This window comes from Mastigoproctus giganteus, chromosome 10 (genome assembly GCF_048544385.1).
Source record: "Mastigoproctus giganteus isolate SK-2022 chromosome 10, ASM4854438v1, whole genome shotgun sequence".
In the NCBI taxonomy this organism is placed as follows: domain Eukaryota; kingdom Metazoa; phylum Arthropoda; class Arachnida; order Uropygi; family Thelyphonidae; genus Mastigoproctus; species Mastigoproctus giganteus.
The window spans coordinates 132,526,842-132,552,536 of NC_143584.1; the positions used below are offsets into that span (position 1 = coordinate 132,526,842).

A 25,695-nucleotide genomic window follows, 5' to 3' on the forward strand; every position below is an offset into this window, starting at 1 on the left:
TTGGTACAGAAATCGCACTGTCTCCTGTTGTAGCTTCAAGTGCCTGTGCAAATGTTCTACGGAGATAGTAAGCCTTGAAAGTTGCATTCCTCCCTTGGTCCATGGGTTGCAATAATGCAGTCGTATTCGCTGGTAAAAAAACAACTTTCACATTTTCATTTAAGTCACTAAGTGCAGAAGGATGTCCAGGTGCAATATCTTTAAGCATCAGAGCTTTAAAACTAAGATTATTTTTCTTGTAATAGGTTTCAACTGTTGGACAGAAATAAGATGTAAACCAGCCTTCAAACAGGGCTTTGGTCATCCATGCATTCTTATTTGAATGCAAAATGACTGGAAGAGTTCGATGGCTGTATTCTTTTAAAGCCCTAGGATTTTGTGCACTGCACATAAGCATAGGTTTCAGTTTAAAATCACCTTCAGCGTTACCTCCTAATAAAAGCATTAGTCGATCTTTTGAGACTTTATAAGAAGGTTGGGATGCTTCATTTGCAACCAAATAAGTTTTAGTTGGCATCCATTTCCAAAATAGGCCCGTTTTGTCCACATTAAATATTTACCGATCATCTTCACATTCCTGAATGAATGATTTTTTGCAATTCTGCAGGAAATTTCGCTGGGTCATCTTCATCAACACTAGCAGCTTCCTCATGTTACTTTAACATTATGCAGTCCTACTCAATTTTTGGAATGTTCAAACCACCCTGAGCTAGCAACAAACGTTTCAGTCTCCCCTTGGTATTTTGTTTCTTTGAGCTTAGTAAAAATGTTAATAGCTTTGCTCTGAATATTGTCCTTTGATAATCGAATTCTTTTTTGATTGCAGTCTTCTATCCAAATTAATAAAAGACTGTCCATTGCAATCATTATTAAATTTCTCTTTCTGGTATTTTGTAAAACAAATGAAGTTGATGAAACTTTACATTTCTGTTTATATTCGTCCTTACAGCTCAAGATAATTTGTATGGTAGACTCGCTGTATCCTGGATCCCTTACGATTTTTGCATGGTTTGCACCATTTTCATGTTTTTTAATAACTTCCAAGTTTTTCAGCTAAAGTAATAACACTTTTTTTTTTTTTTTTTATTGCAATCACGTTTTTCACCCTTTCTTTTATGTCTGCATGTGACTTTATTAGCAGGAGCACAAGTAACACATCTACTTTCGATGGTTGATGGAACACACTGAGGCGGGCAAACACTTGTTTATTGGTGGTCAGATGCTTAGCACGCCATTCAAATCTTTTTCAACTATCACATAAAAAAGATCATGCTAAGTGGAAATTTACATCGCGTAAAGTAAAAAGTGATATAATTTTTTCAAATCACGGTAACTGAAAAACGCGTTAATCAAACTCACGTTATGCGAGGCCTGGCTGTATATTAATAAATATATTTTTGGAAAGTTAGAGCAAAAAAATTAAAAAAATATATAAAAGTATAATATAAACTGATGTAATCTTATGAAAAAATAAAGACTTACCTAAAAATATCAAAATGTAGTACTTCTGTACCTGATGTAACAAATTTTTCAGGATAACAATAACCAAATGGAGTCAGATCTATTACAGATATGCTCCCAAGTTTGCCTTTATATGTGAAGTTATTGTCTCTAAGAGATAAATGAGAGGTAAAGTTTGAAATTTTTGCAAGTGTGAGCTCATAGTCTGGTTTGTTAAGAGTCATACTCAGGTGGCAAACATTCAGTTGCAATTCTGTGTTGAATACTTCATGAATATCTAAAAAACAATACGAAAAACCAGATAAAACATAACTAAATGTAATTTTTTACATGTACATGCTCATTTCTATGAATGTTAAAAAAAGTATGCAAAAAAAATTATAGGACTCATTCTACAGTTGAAAATAACAAAAAATGTCATAGTAATACATCTTCCAAATCATGTTATTTCAGAGTTCTTAAATTAAGCTTTCAAAATGGCATAAAAACATAACACTTCATAATTTTTAAAATTCACATACTGATTTCTATAATAACTGTTTGGTGTCCTTTCACACAAATGAAGAGCTTGAATCATCAAATTAGTGAGCGCTAAATATACTTGAATATTCTTACAAAGGAGAAAACTGTTTCATACCCGTATTCTAAATGTTACTGCTGCAGTTCTCTGATATCTGGAACTCACAATTCATACAAGCTCCTTAAGTGACTCATAGGAAATAGTCAAAGGGGTTCACATCAGGTTGCCAACCAAAATGACCATTCCCAACTTATTGATATAAGGGAAGATACATCTCACTTTTCAGTTGAAATGAGCAGGAGCACCAGCCAGCATGAACTACACATTATATCTTTTTGAGAAAGGCATATCTCCTACTCTTAATGTCATTAGTGCCAATGTGAACAACGATATCACAATTTGTGCCTTAAAAGATGATACTGTTCTACAACAACAACATCAATTTTTTCTCCTGGCAGACATACCCTGGTACTATTTCATCTATCATTTTTACACAATATATTACTGTCTCCATGACAATCGAGTCACCGACAATAACTAACTCTTGTGGGACCAGCGCATTTTGCCCTGGAGATTGCCTTATGCACAAGAGTGAGCTCTCACATTGAGTTGGGCAGCTGAGAGTTTGATGGGTCCCCCATTTTAATACCTTCAAGGGCATCTACCCAACTTTTCAAACTATCATAAGTGCCCATCAGAACGTTCAGTTGGCACCTAATTTCTTGATGCTCTCTGCACCTAGCACACATGCACAAAGACATTCTCATTGGCTAGTTCATGTTCTGTTCCAGAAAGTTCTGCAAACATTTCACAATAATAATTAATGCTAAAGCATATAGCCGGATGACACATGAATGTGATCTGGACTTCAATTATTATTATTTTGCTATTATTTTCTGGTAATTCATCAGACTGACATTGAAGCAGAGAATAATTGAAACAAGAGTGCAGCACATCAAACTTATAGCTTTGTAGCAATTTGATTGGGAAAGCCTCCGCTACCCCACTATAAAATTTCCATTCTCAATCACACAATGATATTCACTTTTTTAATTCATGCTTTTTTTAATAGATATTTTCATGGGCACTTTTCTTGTGACAATGCATCTGCAATTTGCACATTGGACCTGAAGCCTCTCTCTGGCTTCTATATTCCATTCAGAATAGGGAAGTTAGGTAAATTAATGACTCATCTCTAACAGAGTCTCTTCATGCAGAAACAGAACGTCTATGAGAAATTCTGTTTCTGCTGCATGGCTTTTCTATAGATTCTTCCTTGGCACTATTCTTCTGAATTGGCTTCTGTAATTCCTGCTCTCTCTTTCAAAGCAATCTGGCTATGTGCCCTTACCACAGAACCAATTTTCTTCTTCCTAATTTATTCATTCAACTTCTGTTTCTGGAACAACCTTCCCTCATACGTATTTCCTGATAATTACAATCTACAGAAGTTCAAGTCTAACGTCAACAAATATCTTCTTTCATCTTCTCAACCTCCAACCCACGTACAGTACTAAGTATTATAAGTTCTAATAGTTTTATTGTTTGGGGTTTTTATCAAAGAAAAAAAAAATTCAACCCGTCTATCATCCAAACCAATCTAAATAAGTCCATCTATTTAAAAAAAAAAAAAAAAAAAAAACTCTTTCTAAACTCTGACAAGTCAATATAGTGTTCAACTCTAAAGATACCTTTATCCTTTCTACTTCTGTTCACTGCAACAACTGTCCCTTTCATGCATTTTTATTTTTTGAAAAATTGAAATCAACAGAAATTCAAATACAATGACAAAAAGTACCTCCTATTTTCTCAAGAGAAGACTGAATCCTGCCTCTCCAGTGAACACTTGTTCGGGCCACTGAAAGAATTTCTTGGAGGTTAAAAAACTTCAAATGCTGAGGTGGAAAATGCACTTAGTTTATGATGTAATCAACAGGAGCCTAAATAGAAGATATAATTTCATATCATGATGGGGGCCTTAAACTATGGTACTTACAAAGTCTGACAATTAAGTTACAGACCTCAGTCCACTGCACACATGTCAACGCAGATAACTGTCCCTATAATGCACTGTGACAGATGATCAATATGACCCTTTCCCTACGTCATTAATGAACTGTAACTCACTCATACACAGTTGTGTGAGAGTGATTCTGTTGTTCAACATGCCATTATGTCTTCAAAAATACCGTCTTTAGAAAAAAAGGACAAATATTAAATTTTAATTAAGGTGGAGAAAAGAGTGATGAAGCAATGAACTGGTAAAACTAATGTATGGTAACAATGCTCTATCTCACTCACACAGTTCTTACAGGTATGCAAAATTTTGGGATGGCTAAGTACGTCTGGAAGATGAAAAAGAACATGGATGTCAACAATGCTTCAAACTTCAAAGCTGTTGAAAAAGTTCTCACACTGCTGATCGTATCTAACTGTTGAAGGATTTTTCAAATGATGGAAGACCACAGTTAAATTAACAAAAAAAAAAAACTCAGGCAACTCTGACAGAATAATTCAGAAAACAAAATAAATCTGCAGTAGGTTTATTAATGTACTTTTGATTATCCTCCTTGCTGAATTTGATTGTAAAAGGTATGATGTTTATATTGATTTGCTCTCCATGATTGCTACCCACCAAAAAAAAAAAAAATAATAATAATAAAAATAAATAAATAAAAATAGAATAACCATAGTGATGCTGATCACTTTCTTCAATAACAAGGGAAACATTCAAAAGGAATTTGTTCCATCAAGTTCAGACAGTGAAAGAGTATCACACAAAAGTTCCGGAACATCTGATTAAAGCAATTCACTAGGTAAGGCTCAGTTTCAAGTTAGCTACTGCCCATTTTAGAATAATGCAAGGCTGTTCTGTGCAGGTTATAAACTATGAAAATGAATAAACAAAATGAAAAGAAAAAAAATAAGAATTTGTTTTTTCATTGAAGATGTATGTACTTTTTTCTAAATCAGTTTTGTGCACATATTCAAATCACTTTTCTTCTAGCACATGTAGTTTAACATAATATAACTGCTGATAATATCAATATCATTAAGAAAATTTCACCACAAAACATGTAAGATTGTGTTACATTTTTATCAGCTGTCCAGCTTAAACTCAAAACACAATGTTAAAATAATGCAATTTAAAAATGTTGTATGGGTGATTTGCTTTGGCATAATTTGTCTGGAATGTCCAGACAAAGTGTACTGTAGTACAACATACAGGAGTAGTCTGCCAAGTACACTCATTCCAGATTTTCAGGAAGGAAATCTAAATGCGAATGCAAGAAATGACCTTTGTGACATACAACATCCCATTTTTCCTATGTGCATCAAGCAGTTTCTGAAATCCTTCTCTGTGTGCAGGAGACTATGGTTACCCAAAAAATTTCCACAGAGCCATTTAGAAAACTGTCTTGCTTTTAGTGATAATACACTGAGGCATTTTTAAACACTTTAGGCTTGCATAAGTTCATTGATCTGAGGACCCAAAAAAAGATTCCTTCTTTCACTTTCACAGTATTAATATTTGGATATTTCGGAAGTAATGTAATTCACTCAAATTCATCTCACCCATCACTTCATCAAAACTTTTAATTAGGCCTAGTTTAATGTACCAATCACTTTGAGTCACTGCAGATATTCCACTAATGAGTGCCATGTGGAAGTGCTTCAAGTAGTATCTTAATATTATAGTAAGTCTTCTTTAGAAGGGATAATCAGAGAGATGGATGGCTTTAATTGATGATGAACATTATTCAGACATATGTACTTGTGAAAATTACCCCTCAAAACTCTACTGATATCATGGTAGTTGCAGAGCAGACTGTTTAATGTAAAGAATGTTGCCAAAACTTGGTTTCTCTTTCGATAGTGAAAAACTTTCAAGGTCTTCTTAACCAAGTGTTTCTGCTTTAGTATCAAGGAAAAAGGTTTGGCTTTATTTTTGGAGAGAGTTAACTCTTTATTGAGGTAATTAAAATTGCCTTGTCTAAATTGCTTCAGTTCTCGTGTCTCTTCATCGAGTGTGTACTTAGGATTGGCTGAAATTCTCAATTCTCCACCAATTGCACCTTCATGGCATTCCATTGTCTTCTAAAAAATCTAGTCCATGCTACAGAGGTAAAGGAATTGATACACTGTCTTCAGGAGGAATTGGTTTCATCACTGAATCCATTTTGAATAAATAATCTTGTACTTATTCTCCACTGAGAATCCATTACATTCACATTACAAAAGTAACACATGCCAGCATGATCTTCTGGCTTCCTTCACATAATGTGTACAAATGGTATTAAGTTTTCTTTTTTGTTCAACCAGTCATGTAATTTATTCTAATAAAGAGATACAAATAATATGTGGTGCCCACATCTTATTCTGGTCACATAGACGACAGCCAAAGCACAACTGATATATTTTATATCTATTGATTGTGATTGTAGAACTGGTGGGATTTATTCAAGAGTCACTCACACATAATGGAATTTGATGGGCTCATTTTAACACTTTCAGAGCATAATGATAAATGTGTTTCCATAATTCATTGGATCTTATATATCTATATCCTTATTGAAACAATAAGGATATAGATATATTCAAACAATTATACAGGGTGTCTCAAAAATATTGGTACAAACGTTTAGGGGAGGTAGGTAACATCTAAAGGAATGTGAATCGCATAGGAACCCATAACCGGAAATGTCAAAGTAAGTCGGTACACGGTGCTGTTCATCAGTTCGCGAGAGGCAAAATTTCTGGTTTACTCATTCAAGCAATAGTCGCCGTACGAAGAGCATGCATCGATATATGACTGTAAGCTGGCAGACATGCACCTAGTGTATGGATTAGCAGAGGGCAATGGACGAGCTGCTCAACGAATTTATGGAGAACGCTTCCCAGACAGACATGTACTGGACCACCGTTTGTTTGTGCGTGTACATCAAAATTTGTGCGATTATGGGTCATTTAGAGGTAACAGGAGTAGTGCAGGCAGACCACGTTCGACGCAAACTCCCACCATGGAAGAAAGTGTGTTGAATGCCGTCCAGAATAATCCCACTACCAGCACACGTGCCGTTGCCTCTGCCTTAGGAGTGTCTCGTTGCAGTGTACAGCGTGTCTGGCACGACGATTCCTTACACCCCTTTCAACTCCAAAGGGTTCAGTTACTGCTCCCCCAAGATCATCCAGCACGTGTGGCTTTTTCGCAGTGGTTTCTCCAAGAAAGTGTTCAAGACTTGAATTTTCCAGCCTATGTTTTGTTCACGGATGAGGCTTATTTCACTCGGGAAGTCTTATTCAATCAACACAATGCTTGTGTGTGGGCAGGTATGGTCGGTGACTGCTTAGTCGGACCATACCTGTTACCATCCCGCATGAACTCCGCTAAATATCGGATCTTTCTTGAACAAGTTCTACCAGGGTTACTTGACGATGTTCCAGCAAATGTGAGATGAAACATTTGGTTTCAACATGACGGGGCGTCTGCCCATTATGGAAGGTGTGTTCATGACCATTTGAACAGGCGTTTTGGGCGTCGATGGATTGGCCGTGGTGGACCCGTTGCCTGGCCCCCACACTCACCTGATTTATCGAGCCTTGATTTCTTTCTGTGGGGGCCCTCAAATCTATCATGTATGAATCGCCCGTGGAGACAAAAATGGATCTCGTTTATGCTGCTGCTACTGTCAAAAAAACTCCAGGTGTGTTCAACCGTGTCTGCCAATCCATGCTGCGTCGGTGTCACGCATGCATCGGGTCTCATGGTGGAACCTTCGAGCATCTGTTGTAACATCATGAAATGCATCCATCTCATACTCCATTGTTAATATTATGTCAAATAAATGTTTGCCACTAATTACTGTCTTGTGTCATTTCTGCTTCTTGTGCCTCTGCTACTACTTTCCCGTGATGTTTCCGGTTATGGGTTCCTATGCGATTTACATTCCTTTAGATGTTACCTACCTCCCCTAAACGTTTGTACCAATATTTTTGAGACACACTGTATAATTATGAATTTAAAAACAATAATAAATATATATAAATAATAATTACAGGTAAACAGTATAATCAGTCTCATGTTTGTCGTTAGTTTGGGTTTTACGGTGCAAGAGCAGCTAGACCAAAAGGCACCTAATCTCAGGTGAGATTGACATACAGATTACTGAAAGGTTTTTGCATAATATTTATAGCACGTTATAATATTGAAAGCATTTGAAATAGGCAAAAATTATGGCTACATCCAGCACATCTGCTAACAGTCAGGCTAATATAAGAGATGTACTTATGGTAGAAAATGGCCAAAGGCATCCTGTCTGTCTGTCTGTCTGTGCCTATCTGTCTCTATTGTATAAGTAAAAGTTGAACTGTGAGCTGTGCATTACAGTTTGGACATTTTGGAGGACTGGTGGCTTTAAGTAGATGCTGGTGAGTTAGGTGGGTATGTCCTATCCATAGTCTAGCAAGTATAACTTCTTGTCTCTTATTTCTAATATTGCATTTCCATGCTTTTGGGTCTTTCTTTACACAAAATAACTTGTTAGTTTGGTTTTCCAAGATTTGTTGTAACAACTTGTAACCTGCAAATGGTACATTGAAGGAAGGATCAATAGTGTTACTTGAAGTTTTGGCAGCTAAATCTGTATGCTCATTTCCCAGGCTACTGCTATTATGACTAGGGATCCGGCAGTACATAATGCTCTGATTATTTACATTTAATCTGGTAAGAATATCCCAGATCTGTACAAGTAAAGGAGTGTCATGCCATTTCTTCCACTGTATAGCTTGAATTGCACCGACTGAATCCACATATATGATAGTGAGTGGCATGGTAGTTGTCAATGCGAAATTTAAAGCTATGATAATTGTACAGAGTTCTGCAGTAAAGCAGCTACATTCAATTTGAAGTTTCTATGGTGATATTGGGTGGGTAACTGCATCTGCACTGATATGACAGTCAGTTTTCGATCCATCTGTTGGTGATGTGTGCAATTGTAGTTCTGTTGAGAGTGATAAACTGCATGGTGGTGTGGTACAACCAGGGAGGTACTGTATAAGTGAAAGTAGGTTTACTAAGTGCAGACTGAAGGGATATTACTGTTGATGGGGTTGACTGATGGGTAAGCTCTGTAAAGGTTTTCCCATTTTGGATAGAAAAGTAGTTACCAAGATAGTCGGGTTGTCCTTTGAGTTTTGCTGCATAGCTTACTAGAAGAGTTTCTCTGCGTAAATATTAAGGAAGGTTCACTGGCTTCAGCATAAATGCTTTTGAGTGAGGGTGTACAGTATGCACCAAGTGCACGGTAAAGACCAGTGCGATATACAAGATCAAGCCATCATACTGCGTGGTCTAGCACACCTGTATGATATACAGACAAAATCTAGACACGACCATATTAGCCCAAATTTGTGGCAGATCTCTTAAAATGTTGAGTTTTTTTTTCAGGGATGCTATACAGAAGTTTTTTATATGGCCGAGGAAAGTACGTTGTTTTTTTTTTATCAAAAAAATTATGGCTAGGAGAAGGAAGCTATAAACTATAGGAATTACTTGATTGTCCAGTCAGAATTCTGGGTTTGGATGTAGATTTCATTTCCTACAAAAGTGTATTGCAATGATCTTTTGAGATGAGAGGTGGAAGCCATTGTTGCTAGTCCAGGTAACAATTTTGTTGATCATAATTCAATAACTGTCTTTCCATCATTTGCATATTGGAGAAATGGCAAGAGATACTTAAGTCATCTGCATACAGAATGGTAAATACTGTTTTTGGTAGGTTCTACATTATCAAGTTAATTTTTATGATAAATAAAGTGGCACTTAGTACTGAGCCCTGGGAGACTCCTTCCTATTGGATACGTTTGTGAGATAAATGGTTATTTAGTCGAACCTGAGAGGTTCATTTGTGCAGAAAGTTTTTGATGAACAGTGGGACATTTCCCCACAATCCTAGGTCCTGTTTCATTCCTTATCTCCTTGCAGTGTCAAAGGCTTTTTATAGGCCAAACAGTATCATAACGTGGTGTTTTTTTCATACAAAGCATCATGGATATTTATTTCTGATATACCAGCAGATTGAGAGTGAATATACCTTCATGGAAACCACACTGCATGGGATTGTGGAGGTTGTGTTGTATTAGGAACCAGGTCAGTCAAACATTGATCATTTTTTTCCATGACGCTGTTCATACAGGTAGTTAGAATAATGGGCCAGTAGTTCTAGGGATTGAACAGTTTATCTAGGTTTTGGAAATACAAGAATATATGTTGCCATTTATATGGGAAGGCACATTCTGTTATTGTTCTATAATAGGGTTTTTAAACAATAGTTAAAAACCCTATTATAGAACAATAACAATGTATTGAGAGTCTGTTCAGTAAGAGTTGAGAGATCATTACATAGTGAATTTTGGATCTGCTGTTTATACAGACTCTAGTCAGCTGTGTTGAAGAATCATTTTGTAAACTGGTTGGAAAGGTGGGCGTGGTATTTTACAGGATAATGGTCACTGCCTAATGGGTTACAATGTATAGTCCATTTATATAAATGATACATTGTTGCTGAGCATATAAAAACATCTAGGCCCGAGAAGATCCAGTAGGAAAATGTGCGTACATGTACTCTCCAGTATTCAAGGCTATCATATGCAGGATCAGTAATTTTTCAATTATTTGGCCATGTTTGTCCAGATTTTGATTTCCCATAGAGGGTAATGACTATTAAGGTCCCCAAGGATGCAGTAGGGGTGTGGAAGTTGTATCTCTGGTTCTTCTAAGTCAGTATAGCTTATCTGTTGATTGGGGAAGTTAGTTAGATTGCTTGAACAGACATCCATCTGTTGTTGTGAAGTTGACAGCTTAAATAAATTTAAGGCTGAACTAGACAAACATTTGGAGTGATCAGATGGGTGAAATGGGAAGGGGTGTTTTTTTTTTTTTTTTTTGGCTGATGAATTTTTTTTGGATAAGCTTCCTTTCTTGCATCATATGCCTCAACTAATGCTAATGATCTTTTTGATATATTATGGAGTTAGGGAGTGAAACGATCGCCTGTGGAGCTAGGTTAGTTTCTTGTGGACAAAATGCAATGGGGTCATATTGTGGAAGGAGATCTCAGACATCCATTAAGTTACTGCGGTAATCTCAACAGCTCCATTGCAACAATTATTATTAACACATTATTAATGCTGTGATTTAGACAAATCCTTGGTTTGTTTCCGAGGGGCTGTGGACTTCTATCGTTCAGTTCTATGTTGCCTCCCTAGGAAGTAAGATTTTCCGGTGTCTATTTCCTTGTCGGTAAACAGCTCTAGAATCTGCTATTCTTTGCTTGATTTATCAACAACATCCATGATATATGACTATTTGATTGGTATCAGAACAGATGGTTATCAGTGTATTTACTCCTTTACTTTGTTTACATGGAGATTGGTTTACTGGTATGGTGAGCAATACTGACCTAGCCCAGTGAACTAAGAATTCACTGGGTGGTTTGATTTGATTTGATTTTGATTTTTGTGGCACAAAATCAGCAAGGTTATAGTGCACCATGAAAACATTAAAATTAAAAATTAAAGTTAAAAACTTTTAAAAAGGTTACTTCATAGAAAAGTACATATATAAACAGACATATCAATAAATAAAATCAGTACAATGATAAAAGCAAATTGTATATTTCATATGAATGTATATTTATTAATCGATTTTAAAAATTTAAAAACTACTGACACTTGTCATTGTCATTTAAAATCTGACTGAGTGTATATGGCTCAGTCAGATGGGTAAAAGCGGTACAACGAGCATTTCTAAAACTGGTACAATCGTATAAAATATGTTGAACGGATAAAATGGTGTCGCATTGTTCGCACGTAGGAGGGTCGCCAGCCCTCAGCAAAAAAAGGAGTGTGTCACATGACAGTGTCCTATGCGGAGCCGAGCAAGAACAACTTCCTCTTTGCAATCCCTGCGTAAGCTGAATCGCCAAGGATGGATCACAGGCTAAATCCGACATAGTTTGTTTGTGGTAACCAGGCGATGCCACTAATCTTGCCACTGAGATTGTAAGTTATTACGGATCACTTGCCTGTAGTCTGTATACAGGACTAACAGGTCAAGATTATCCGTCAGGGGTTCCGATTTGGCTGCAATGTCAGCCAAATCATTTCCTCTAATCCCGATGTGACTGGGGATCCAGCAGAAGCGGGTATCGAATCCACCTACATAGAGGATGTATATTATCTGTTGAATTCGGGACAGGGTTGGATGATTAGTGCATGACACCGCTGATAAAGCCTGTAGTGCACTCACTGAATCGGCATATATAACGCACCGTTGGTATCGGTGTTTTCGTATGTGATCTAGAGCTAACTCTATAGCATGCAGCTCTACAGTGTAAATGCTGTAGTCAAGGGGTATCTGCTCTGATATGGTATTATTTGGAAAAACAGCAGCAGATCCCACATACGATTCTGACTTCGAGCCGTCTGTGTAAACTGGCAAGAAGTCAGAATGTTCTTTCTGCACGGTATAGTGAATAGAGCTGAAGGCAGACAGAAGACAGAGTTTTCCAGGTGGTAGATGACTTTCATCAACCGGTGAAATACCACCACTTTGCTTACTGGAGGCTAGAAGTGGTGAAACCCATGTTTAGTCTCTAGAGCAAAGTTTCTGGCATCCCCCTTCCCCCATACTTATCCTTCAACCCATGCACGGTACTAAGTACTATAGGTTTTGATACCTTTCGTGTTTGGGGTTTTCATAAAAAAAATAAATAAAAATTAGACTTCGTCGCAATCTTGAGCGAGAAGTCACATGCTGGTGTTTGTGCATGCCAGGTTAAAAAGGGCTCCTTTGGTGATCGAGCAACCTTGTCTACTGAGTTGTTAAGCTCATTGAGTAGCTCTTGAACACGAATGCTGAATGGGCAATTGGCAGTGTGTCGTGTGTTATAAAGATTTTCCCATCATGGCTCAAAAATGGATGTCCACGTGGGGTGATCTGGCCAGGATTTCAGCTTGAAGGCATATTGTAGAGACAACTGCATTCGTTGAAGCGACAAGGTTGGTTAATTTGCTTCAACATACAGAATTTGGACAGGTGATGTTCTGAATGCACCAGTAGCAATACGAATGGCTTGATGATGGATGGGGTCAAGCCAACGAACAGCGCTATTTCTGGTAGATGCATATACCTGAGTCTATATCGTACAAGTGCACGATATAGACGGAGTAGAGTGCATCGGTCTGCACCCCAAGAAGTAGAAGAGAGAGAGAGAGAGAGAAGAGACTGTTAAGCCCTCTCGTGAACTTTGTGCATAGCTGACGAATGTGTTTGACAAATGTCAGCTTTTTGTCAAAAATGAGTCCCAAGAATTTCATCTCTGATACAACTGGAATGGTGCTTTGTCCAAGTCGTAATTCAGGCTCAGGGTGGAGGTTACGTTTGCGACAAAAATGGACGCAAACAGTCTTCTCTGGTGAGAACCTGAAACCATTGGCCGTGGCCCAGGGGTTAAGACGGTCAATAGCTTGTTGCAGTTGTCTCTCAATAACCCTCATATTGCATGATTGAGAAAATATGCTGAAGTCACTGATGTAGAGTGCACTGTTCATAGTTGGAGGAAGTTGTTCAGAGATAGAATTTATTTTAATGGCAAAAAGTGAGAAACTTAAGACAGATCCTTGTGGTACCACCTCCTCTTGTCAAAAGGGCCGTGAAAGGGAGGATCCTACACAAACTTGGAAATAACGGCAGGATAAAAATTTTTTAATAAAAATGGGAAGGTGACCTCTTAGACCGAGATTGTAAAGGTCTTTTAATATACCAAATCTCCAAGTTGTGTCGTACGCTTTTTCCATGTCAAAGAAGATGGACACCAAGTGTTCTCTTTTTAAGAAAGCATCTCAGATAGATTTTCCAGTCTAATTAAGTGGTCCAGTGTGGACCTGTTTCTTCAGAAGCCGCACTGAAATCGGGAGAGAAGGTCAATCAATTCTAAATACCATAAGAGATGGACACTGACCAATTCTCTCCAATATTTTGCACAGACAGCTAGTCAGAGCAATAGGAGATTTAGGATCCTTTCCTGGCTTGGGAAAAGCAGGAATAGTTGCTTTGCACCAGATATCCGGAAAATGCTCTTCAAGAAAGATTCTGTTGTACAGGAAGAGTAGACAGTCCATGGATTCTGGTGAAAGATGTTTGATCATTTCATAATGGATGTTCTCTGGTCCAACAGCGGTAGCCTTTGTATGAGCAAGTGCTGTTTTCGGCTCGTAGATAGTAAATGGCCGATTATATGGGTGGGAACCCTTCAATGTGAACTTAAGGGCCTGTTTTTCACTGTTGTGCTTTAAGACCAGAAACTCAGGGGAGTAAGATGATGTTGCAGAGATGTTAGAAAATGTTTCCCCAAGAGCATTGGCTATTGCAGTAGAGTTTGCAATAGTACATCCATTATATTCCAGGACCGATGAGGGGGTGTGCTGTGTATTTCCCCTTCATTTTTCCGGATTTTTTCCCAGACCACCTTAGCACTGGTAGACTGGGTAATCGATGACGTAAAATGGATCTATAATTCCTTCTGACGCTGATGGCGTATGTAGCATGCTTTAGCTTGTACACGTTTAAAGGCTAATAGATTGACCGTGGTAGGATATCATTGAAATATCCCCCAAGCTTTGTTTTGAGCCTTTTTGCGGCTTCTGCTGTGCATTTTGGATTTCACCATGGTTTTGAAAATGGAGGAAACCGGGTGGACATTGTTGGAATTGTAGTTGTAGCTGCATGGACAACATTTTCTGTTATGTACGTGACTGCAACATGGATAGGCTCCTGGCTGACTGCAGAGATATCAAAATTTTCCAGGTGTTGAAAGGCACTCCAGTCAGCCTGATCAAACTTCCACCATGGTAACCTAAAGGCAGACATGGTCTCCCAGTGTGTAAGCAGATTATCACAGGGAAGTGATCACTTCCATATGGGTTCTCCACTTCCCAAGTGAATAAAGGGAGTAGAGAAGGGGAGCAGATAGATCAATGGCAGAAAATGTACGGGTAGGTAGGCATGTGGAAGAAGGTGTTTGTTCCAATATTTCAAAGGGAGAGATCATTGTCATTCAGCATACGCTCTATGACTCGTCCCCTTCCATTGATGCTAGCACTACCCCACAGGGTATTATGTCCATTGAAATCCCCGAGAAGTAAGAAAGAGGAAGGCAACTGCATTACAAGCTCATCAAGGTCTTCCTGGGAGATGTCAGTCCCAGGTGGCAAATAGAGCACACGGTTAATAAAAATCCCACTGTAAGGCGAATTGCAACAGCCTCTAGGCTGGTTGTAATTAGCAAGGGCCGAACTGGGTTCTGGTTGCCCACAAGGATAGCAACTCCTCCATGAGCAGGACCATCTGCAATTCTATCCTTACGAAAAATTGAGATGTTACACATGGTGGGATCATCATTTGCCTTTAGGTAAGTCTCCTGCAAGCAAAAGCAAACTGGCTCGTGCTTTTGCAGGAGGGCCTTGATGTCATCAATATTTCTTTGCCGGAATCCACAACAATTCCATTGTAAGAATTTAGCCATTATTTTTGGCTTGGTGGGTCCATTAGGCAGCTTCCGAGTTGCTGAGGGCTTACTTTTATCAGTCTTGGGTTTATCTCTTTTTAGGAAGTATGGACGCTGTCTGGTGTCCATTTCTTCCTCCACAAAGAGTTCCAAGACTGATTCGTCCGGTACCTCCTTATCCTCTACATCCATTTTTTCTGTTATTATTGATTGCTCTTTTTTACCACTTGGTTTTGGTAGTGGTGGAGCACTAGGAGGTACAGATATAGGAGAGGCAGCTGACTGTGTTTTTTTGGTGGGCTTTTGTGAACTCAATAAATAGCGTGTAATCGGAGTGAATGACTCTCTTGGTGGTACAGCCATCTCTGTGTACCGATAGTGCACTTCACAGAAACCTTCTGAGCATATGAAGGCTTCCCGCTATTTATTGGTTGTATGCGTTTTCTAGCCTCCGGCTAGGAGATATTCAGCTCTGTTTTCAATTTTTGGATCTCTTTTTCATCCTTCCACCGCTGGCATGCTCTGGAGTAGGCAGGATGCTCTTGTTGGCAATTTACACAGATCGGTTTGGAAGCTGAACATTCCTTGCTCTTGTGGTCTTTCGCACCACATCAAGCACAGACAGGGTTAGCACGACAAGCTGTTTGTGAGTGGCTGTATTTTTGGCATTTGAAACACCTCAGTGGGTTTGGAATATAAATCCTCACTGGGCAGTTTAAGTAACCTGCCTTGATAGAACTTGAGGCCGTGGGGTGTTAAATGTTAGGATGAGAACTTGGGTAGGGACAAGATTCCCATCCTTTCACATTGATATTCTTTTGACAGCCATCACTCCTTGTTCTTTCAATTCAGAGCAGATCTCTTCTTCAGAGACATGAAGAAGGTCCCACTCTGAAATGACACCTCGTGAAGAGTTCAAAGTTTTGTGGGGGGGTTATGGTGATAGGTATTCCCCCTATTGATGTAGCTTTCAGGATTTTTTTCCGCCTGTTTTATATTTATAGCTACGACCAAAAGGTCGCCATAACACAGTCGTTTTACAGATTTGGGTGATCCTGCCAACCCTTCTAATCCTTTCTGGATAAAGAAGGGGTGACATCTTTCCAATTGACTGCTCTCCAGTGGAATGGAGAATGAGGAAAAGCAGTGTCACTGATGGTGGTGATGTATCCTCAAGTTCTGGCTCTTTTTGCAAAGGTGTTGTCTGTGGTTTAATCTCGATTAGGTAGGGGCCTTGTTGGGGCCCCAGAAGAAATAGAATTTAAATTACTCATATGAGTAAGATAAAAATTTCCAATGCCCTAAGTACCTCACCCACCACAGAGTCCTATAAGGGGACACCCACTCGTGAATTAGCAAGTACTGCGTACACAAATGGGATGCTAAGTTCGCTTAGGAACACCATACCCACGTTTCCAATAAGCCTTGATCCCGTCCCAGGACCATAGGGAGGGAGACTTATTGGAAGGCAGTTGACCCTAGCAGTAAGAACCACCAGCTGATTGATCCCAGTTGGGCCGGTCCGGGACCACCCGTCTTGTCGAAGCAGGAGCCAAAGTGGTGTATTAAGGCTGGGCCCCCTCAACCACCAGGATCCCCCTTTCCGAATTCCACGGGTCGTGGCACACGGCTGCACACGCCGGATTCCAATGATGTAACTCTGGAACCAAGGTATGGGCGTTAGATCCCAGTGATGCTAATCTAGTAAATCATTCACTGGGTAGGATGATTATTTTTGTTTGAGCAGCAATTGATACTTTTTTTCATGGTTGCCAGCATACAAAGTTTGCTAGTCTGTGGTTGGGACTCAGGGTTGTTAGCTTCCTGGTAAGTTACATTATGTTTGATTTTGTACTTTTCCTCTTGCTTCCAGAGGAGACACTCCTTGGAATAGGCAGGATGTTCTTGTTTGCAGTTCAGACATTTGGGATTACAGCTGTGCAGTCAGCTTGGTTATGCACAGAAGATCCATGTGCACTGCAGGTAGCTGCTCCCCTGCAAACTGCTTGCAAATACCCTAACTTTTGCCACTTGCAGCAAAGTAATGGGTTTGCGATATATGCTTTAACATGACAGTTTAGATAGCCTGCTTTGATTACTGTTGGTGGTTTGGGATTACTGAAGGTGAGAATTATGTTAATACGGGAACTAATGTGTCTTCTTGTTCTCTCATGATTCGTCTCACATTAATCACTCCCTGATCTTGCAATTCTTGTTTCAGTTTGTCATCTGACAGCTTCATCAGGTTCTACTCAGGAGTGATGCTTTTTGATATATTAAGGTAGGCATGTGGGGGAAACAGTGACAGATGTTCTACCACAGGTTGAGTGTTTTTGTAATTTCTCAGATTATCAAGAAATGACAATTTTGACTAGTAGGTCACTAGTAGGAACTGTCTTCAGAGTTCTTATCGCACTTTCTAGGAATTTCTACACTAGAAAAAGCAAAAGTTTTCCAATAGGTTGGTCTTGTGTTGACTGAATAATGAGGAAGGCCAGAATGCAAATTTTGTCTATGTCAGTCTTTTGACATTTTGCTGAGACAGAGCCAGGCTCCTTGTGTTTACAACCTGTTATATTCTGGTGTAAGCCCAGTGATTTTCTGGGAATTAGGATCTCTATGCTCCATTTCACCCTCGAAGGGAGAACTTTTCCCCTCCAAGTTACTGGCCTTACCTCATCAAAGTAGGAGCAGTGCCACCTTTGTGACCAAGCGGTAATGGGTTAGTACCTCCAATAGGTAAAGGAAAAGGTTACTTTCCTTCCTGATCTAGTAAAGTACTTTCTTTACTATAGGCTATATAACTGAATTTTAGTATAATGCTATAAATGAGGAAACAATTTAACTTTTTCACTAGCAAGACACTTAATCACAAAATCACTTGGCATCTCAGACTCACACTAAAGGAAAAAACAGATTTGAAATCAGCATTCAAAGGTGTAGCATCCTCTTATTCTTCTGATTTATCCTCCTGGGACTATTAGTTATTCCATAAAACCAAACCCAAACTGATGAAAGGATGAGACTTGGATGGTGTAGGGTACATTAAAAGAAATTAAGGTAGTTAAGTCCAATGTGTTAAAAAATGTTTCCAATATTTCAAAAAGTGATCTGATAAGTGTGTAGTTGTTCAAGATTATTAATATTAAAAAGTGAAAAATAAAATAAAATATTAAAAGCTTTTTTCACTATAACCATGCAGAAAAATAACATTAAAATTAAACAGCACACCATATAGTTAGAAAACGGAAGATCACAGTTATAAAAAATTGAAGGGCATCTCAATTTTTTGATCACCACTTTTATACTTAATACTGATTAAACTTTAACGTGTTTTGTCACTCGAATGCATTTATGAAAGTTTACAGAAGTTACCAATGCAATACTGTATAACACAGAAGCTGTGGTCTTGCAGTAGTAAGCATGTAAATTTATTCAGTTTGTTTTGTTGTGTTCTTTAGAAAAACTTTTAAAAAATGTTGTTAATTTAATAAATACATAAGTAATGAATGAATACTCACTGCTTATTCTATTAATCAAGATGATCCAGGAAATGTGTATTGTATTTCCAGTATCATCAAAAAATTATTAATCTAAGGAAATAAAAAACACTGTTGGTACATTTCTCTTGGGTTACTGCTACCCATAGGTAGAACTTTGCATTTGTCAAAATTAAACTTCGGCTGCCACTTCTCAGCCTATCAACATAACTTTTCTAGATCCCGTTGCAGTAGCATATTGTCTTTATTATCGTTAACAACACTGCCAACCTTTGTATCATCTGCAAACTTGGACATTAAGCCTGATATACGTTCATTGATATCATTAATAAATACAGAAAACAACAATGGGCCCCATTAGTCGATACAGAGCAGTAGTAAACATGGAAGAGTGCTGTACAAATTGGAGCAGCATACTACAGTACAAATTGGAGAAGCATACTGCTCCAATTTGTACAGCACTCTTCCATGTGCAACGGTATCAAAAGCATTCCTGAAATCAATGTATATGATACCAAAATTATTTTTTGCATCCAGTTCCTTTGTGACCATATCGGTATCCAATCAAATTGGTCAGACAAGGCTTCCTCTTATCAAACCCATGCTGTGTTCTGAACTATCACTGAAGTCTATTCTAGGTGATCCTGCATCACTTCTTTAACTAGTGATTCCATTATTTTTCTCGGAACAGAAGTCAAACTAACAGACTATAATTATTTGAATCACCATTGAACCTCCTTTGTGAATTGGGGATACATTTGCCCATCTCCAGTCCATGGGGACTTCCCCTGAATCTACGGATATTCTCATAATTATGGCTGATGGTCTGCTTGCTTCCCTCGCAGCCTCATTCAATATAACTGAATAGACTTCATCTGCCCCAGGTGCCTTTCTTATGTTTAACTTCAACTATTTCTCCTCCACTTTGCTCTCCATTATTACAAAATCCTTTAGCTCCTTGTTAAAGTTTAGTAAACTTCTGTCCTTCCCTTCCTTACAGAATTCCTCATGTGTGAATGTAGGTGCAAAATACTCATTAAGTTTGTCAGCTATCTGAGCAGGATCGATTTGATTTAATTTATTTATGAGTTCTTGGTGCAAGATCTACACTGGCTAAAATGCACCTTGAAGGTTTTATAAGGTAGTTCTCTTTGTGCTTGTGTTTTGCTGGAAATAATTTCGAAAGATCAAGGAGTGTGTATAGCTTAATACAGGGATAACATTCAATTTCATATTTGGTTATAGAAGAATATTTCCTTGAGGAACTGAAAAACATCTGTTATATTTTTCCTGTCTTCTAATAGTTTTGAGAGTGAGGGAGTGATACTTGGTTATTAGATCTCTAAAGTAATTTTGACGCTCTGCTGCAAATACTGGACAAGTAATTTGTACGTGTTCCACTGTTGTGTATGGCAGGTGGTATATGGAGGGGGATCCGCTCCTCGCAAGAGATAACAGTGGCTGAAATGAGTGTATCCTATTCTTAACCATGCAAGTATCACTTCGTCACATCTGTTTTGTTGCATGCTGGATTTCCATGGTGGGAGCAGATTTTTAATTCGATGCAGTTTGTTATTGGTCAAGACTTGCCAGTGATATATCCCATTATAATGAATAACTTGTTTGTAGTCAGAGAAAGGGATATGTTCTGATACAGAAATAATGCTGTTGGCTTCTTTAGCAGCTCTGTCTGCTTGCTCGTTACCATATATTCTGACATGAATTGGGATCCAGCAAAATCTAATATTATTACCTTGTTCTAGAAGTTTTGATACTTGATATTGAATTTGTTGTTGTAATGGATGTTTTTTGGAATTGATATTTTATATTGCCATCATGAAGTTAAGGGAATCAGTGAAAATAATTAAAATGGGGCTGCATAGGTGCAGGCCGCTCTGAGTGCCCATGCTATCAACAGCTCACCGACAACAGCGACTACAGTGGGCATGCGAGCATTGAAACTGAACCTTGAGTGATTGGAAGAAGGTCGTCTGGTCTGATGAATCATTTCTTTCCTGTTGTGCCATGTGCATGGCCAGGTAAGTGTGCATCATTTACCTGGGGAAGAGATGGTGCCTGGATGCACTGTTGGATGAAAACAAACTGGTGGCAGCAGTGTCATGCTTTGGGCAATGTTCTGCTGGGATACCCTGGGTCCAGTCATCCATGTGCCAGGCATTCAGATATCTACTACCTACCTAAACATCACTGCTAACCAGGTACACCCTTTTGTGGCAACGGTCTTCCCCTCTGACTTTCATCAACCGGTGAAATACCACCACTTTGCTTATTGGAGGCTTGAAGTGGTGAACCCCATGTTTAGTCTCTAGAGCAAAGTTTCCGGCATCCCCCTCGCCCCATACTTCTCCTTCAACCCATGCACGGTACTAAGTACTATAGGTTTTTGATGCCTTTCGTGTTTGGGGTTTTCATAAAAAAAAAAAAAAAAAAACAAGTGCCATTTTTCAGCAGGATAATGCACCATGCCACACACAGCCCAGACTGTTTGAGAATGGTTTGCGGAACACGAGGCAGACTTCCAGGTATTGCCTGGCCTCCAAATTCCTCCGACATCAATCCCATCGAGCATCTGTGGTTTGTGTTGGAACAGCAACTCTGATCTGTTGCGTCTCAACCACGGACCTTACAGGAGTTAAAGGACTGGCTGGTTATGTGTTGGGACCAGATACCACAAGACACATTTAGAAATCTTGTATCATCCATGTCTCGCCGGGTACAAGCTGTTTTGGCTGCACGGGGAGGACCAACATCATATTAGGTAGTTGGTCATAATGTTTTGGCTCATCGGTGTACATGCACCTGTTCTTACTCTTAGTTACCCTAACACAGCCAGTGTACTTATTTGTTCCATGATGACTCCCAGCAGCTTGCTCTGTAGGCTACTGCTTGTTACAATAGAAGCAGTGCAACTTTCACCTCTGCCTGCGGCTACTGTTAATCTTTTAGCATTCGAATCCCCCCCAAGCTACCAGTTTTCTGACCCACCTAACACTGCCTCGGCAGAATAAGCAAATATTCTTGCACCCTTTCTATTTAAGTGTATCCCATCCTTGTATAACCAGCACAGGCCATGCTGAAAAAAAGGTTCTATCCATGAGCCCTGCACAATCTCTCCAAGCCAAATTTATTGACAAGTCTCTCATCATATACTCCCTCCTATTGTGTCTGGGCAGAATTGCAGACACTTTCAAATTCAACCCTAGCTTGCGACTTTTTTTCAACATTGACCTGTACTTGTTAAGTAAATCTGAAGATCTCTTACTCTTGAGGTCATTATTGCCAACGTGTACAACAATATCACCTTTTGTGATCTTAAAAGATGATATTTGCTCTACAACGTCATCAACTTTTGCCCCTGGAATATATACCCTGGTCCTGTTCTATCTATTCTTTTTGCATAATATATTCCCAGTCTCCCTGATAATAGAGTCGTCAACAATAACTAGTTCCTGTGGGACCAACACATTCAGCATTGGAGATTGCAGCTGTGTTGCCTGATGCACAGGAGTGAGCTCTGGCATTGACTTAGGCAGCTGAGAGCTTGATGGGCCCCTCTTATTAATTTCCTTGACGGCATCCACCATACATCACAAACTCTCATAGATACACATCAGAGCACAGATTTGGTGCCTAATTTAATCACGGTCTCTGCACCTAGCACGCAGGCACGGATGCACAAAGACCTAGATCCTTGGCTAGATCATGTGTTGTTCTAGATAGGTCCGCAAACATTTCACATTTCGCACCATTTTTCAGACTGTGATGCATTGGAGAATCGCCCCCTCAGTTCTCCTCCAAGTCACAGCACTCTGGCTAATCTGTGAGCGTTGCTTTGTTACTCTAGTCTGTAAAGGAGTAATGTCATGATTCTGTTTATAATTTAATAAAATAAATTTAATAAGATTAATATATTTTACTCATTAATTGATAACACTATACTAAGCTAACTGATTTCTAATTCAGTGCTACATGTTTCGCTACCTAGTTTTATGTTAAACCCTATGCTTTTTTGTTAGGGATATACATTGTATCGTATAACAATGACCGCAAGTTACAAACAGTAAATCTACAGACACTAAGTATTAACTTTCAAAATCACTATCTAAATTCAAAATAAACCAAGAAGCTTTACTAGGACTATAAGCTACTTATAGAAAATAATTTAATATAACAATTAAGTCAATAAAATGGCTAAATATAATTAAAAACTTAGAGTTCGCCGAACTGCAAAATCTCGTCCAATGTGGATTGGATACCCTTACCGATGGTATGTTCCCAGAATTTGATAAAGTTCAGATGGATGCTAAGTCTGTATGATATGAAATGACTAAGGTAAAGATATGATGACAGCATATTACAGGCCAAGCAAGTATGATGGCCTTGTTGTGGGCAACTTCAACCTACCTCTTATAAATGGAATTGGGCAACAATACAATATGCAGAGGATTCCAATATGTCAGAGAAAGAATTCTGTACATCCTTGATCTCATTTTACAAAGGATCCAAAAGGCACCAAAATAATTGAATAACTGAAATCAACAAAGGATATTGGATCCAGTGTCATAAAATATATATGTGTCAAAAGAATTTACTAGAAAATTCAAAGGAAAATGTGAGGGTTTCAATTTAAATGGGGGAGCTGTAAATTGATGTATTTCTTGGGCTCACTTAACTGGAGAGAAAACTATGCACAAATCGACATAAGTTCAATGTGGAAAGTATCAAAAAGACATATCTCGAAAGCCATAAATGCATTTGTTCCAGAGAAGTCAAGCAAAAGATAGATGACATAGGATCACAAAAAGAGGCTAAGTAATTAATTCAGCAAAATAAAAAAAGGGTACGGTGTTGGGTCCACTGTTGTTTTGTATATTTATCAATGATATTCATGAAGGTATATCAGGCTTAGTGTTGAAGTTTGCAGATGATACAAAAGTTGGTAGGGTTGTTAATGACAGTAATGGCAGTGTGCTACTGCAACAGGATCTAGAAAATTTGGGAAGATGGGCTAAGAAGTGGCAACTGAAGTTTAACCTTGACAAATGCAAAGTACATGCTGGCCTCAATTAACATGATTAATTCGTCCCTCAAGCACATCATGCAAATGCGTTAATCGAATATAATAATCAATAGAAAAAATTATAATTGGACCTTGAATTTCTGGACCGTCAATAAAGAATTTTAAAAATACCTTTTAAATAACTTTTTAACTGTATACAATGTAAAAGATAATGAAAATAATTATGGAATTAAATGTTTATTGCATAAAACAGTGGTTCCCAAACTGTGCGCCACGGAATATTTTAAATTTTCGAGGAAAACACAGTGATATTCGACATCTGTAGGACACCACGTGAACTACTAGCTCGAGGTAGTTCACAGTTTCAGCATTTCTTATTAAGTTCTTTGGACCTAACTACTAAACGGAACTGTTAGGTATTCCTTTTGGTCTGGGTGCTGTTGTTGTTGTTGTTGTTTTGGTTTTTAGGAGCATTAGCAACTAAGGATATATTATTCCGGGATATGCGGTGGTCACTCCCTGACCTTTCCGCATCCTCCGTATTTGGTGGTGACGGGCTTGAACCCTGGTCTAATCAAGAAGCGCGTGCTACGCACTACTGCTCCTTCCCACCTGGCTATGGAGGCGCCGGTCTGGGTGCACCTTGAAAAAAATTACTGAGACACTAAGGGCGCCATGAACCGAGAAAGGTTGGGAACCTCTGACATAAAATACACAATGAAGAAATGACTGTTGCAGAAATATTTGAACAGTGTTGACTTTCTCTTTTCCTCAATCAATTTCCGATAGCCGACAACAATCTTCTCTGGGCCCTGGCGAAATCAATATCGCAGAGAACCTCAAACCTTTTGTTTGAGGTTCTATGCGATACGAAAGATTTCATCTAATTCTTTTACCGTTATCTCCTTTGCAGTAACATTTTCATCTGGCTCATTTAAAAATTTGAATTTTTATGCAAGTGTGCATAAACTTTATTAGCAGGAGACAAACAAGTAACACATCTTCTTCCGATGGTTGATGGAACACACCGAGGCGAGCAGCACTCAAACGTTTGTTTATTGCCCGTACAACTCGCGGTAAGCTTAACGTGCAATTCAAATCTTTTTCAACTATTGCATAAAAAAAAAAAGAGAGATTGCATTAACTGGAAATTTGCACTGTGTAAAGTGGTATAATTTTTCAAATAGCGTTAACTGAAAATCGCGTTAATCGAACTCGCCCCAGAGAAACGTACCAACTGTGTGGTACTACACTTCAGGTGGTAGAAAATGAAAAAGACCTGGGAGTAATTGTGCAGTCAGATATGAAGTTTTCTGAGCAATGCAGATAGGCTGCCAGGGCAGGTCATGGGGTTTTGTCAATGATATATAGGAATTTTGCTAGCAGGGAAAAGGAGGTGATTGTCCCTCTGTATAAGGCAATGCTCAGGCCATGCCTTGAGTACTGCATACAGGTCTGGAGACCTCATTTTACGAAGGATGTAGATTTGCTTGAATGTGTACAGAGAAGGGCAACAAGATTGGTTTTTTTTTTTTTTTTTTTGGTAGTTGTTGGCACATAGGCTTCTGTGGCCATAATGCACCTCCCAAGGTTTTTGCAGTACTT

General features: G+C 38.7%; 1 protein-coding gene across 6 annotated transcripts in view; it reads right to left on the reverse strand.

The window, feature by feature from the left end:
• The window catches only part of LOC150079291 (intermembrane lipid transfer protein VPS13D-like), a 1,618,665-nt gene that overhangs the window by 922,505 nt on the left and 670,465 nt on the right, over positions 1 to 25,695 (reverse strand). For all 6 annotated transcript variants that reach the window (XM_090383928.1, XM_090383929.1, XM_090383926.1 and 3 more), the window contains one exon: positions 1,483 to 1,738. In XM_090383928.1, the coding sequence (XP_090240054.1) occupies positions 1,483 to 1,738 (256 nt within the window). The remainder of the gene's footprint in view (positions 1 to 1,482; positions 1,739 to 25,695) is intronic.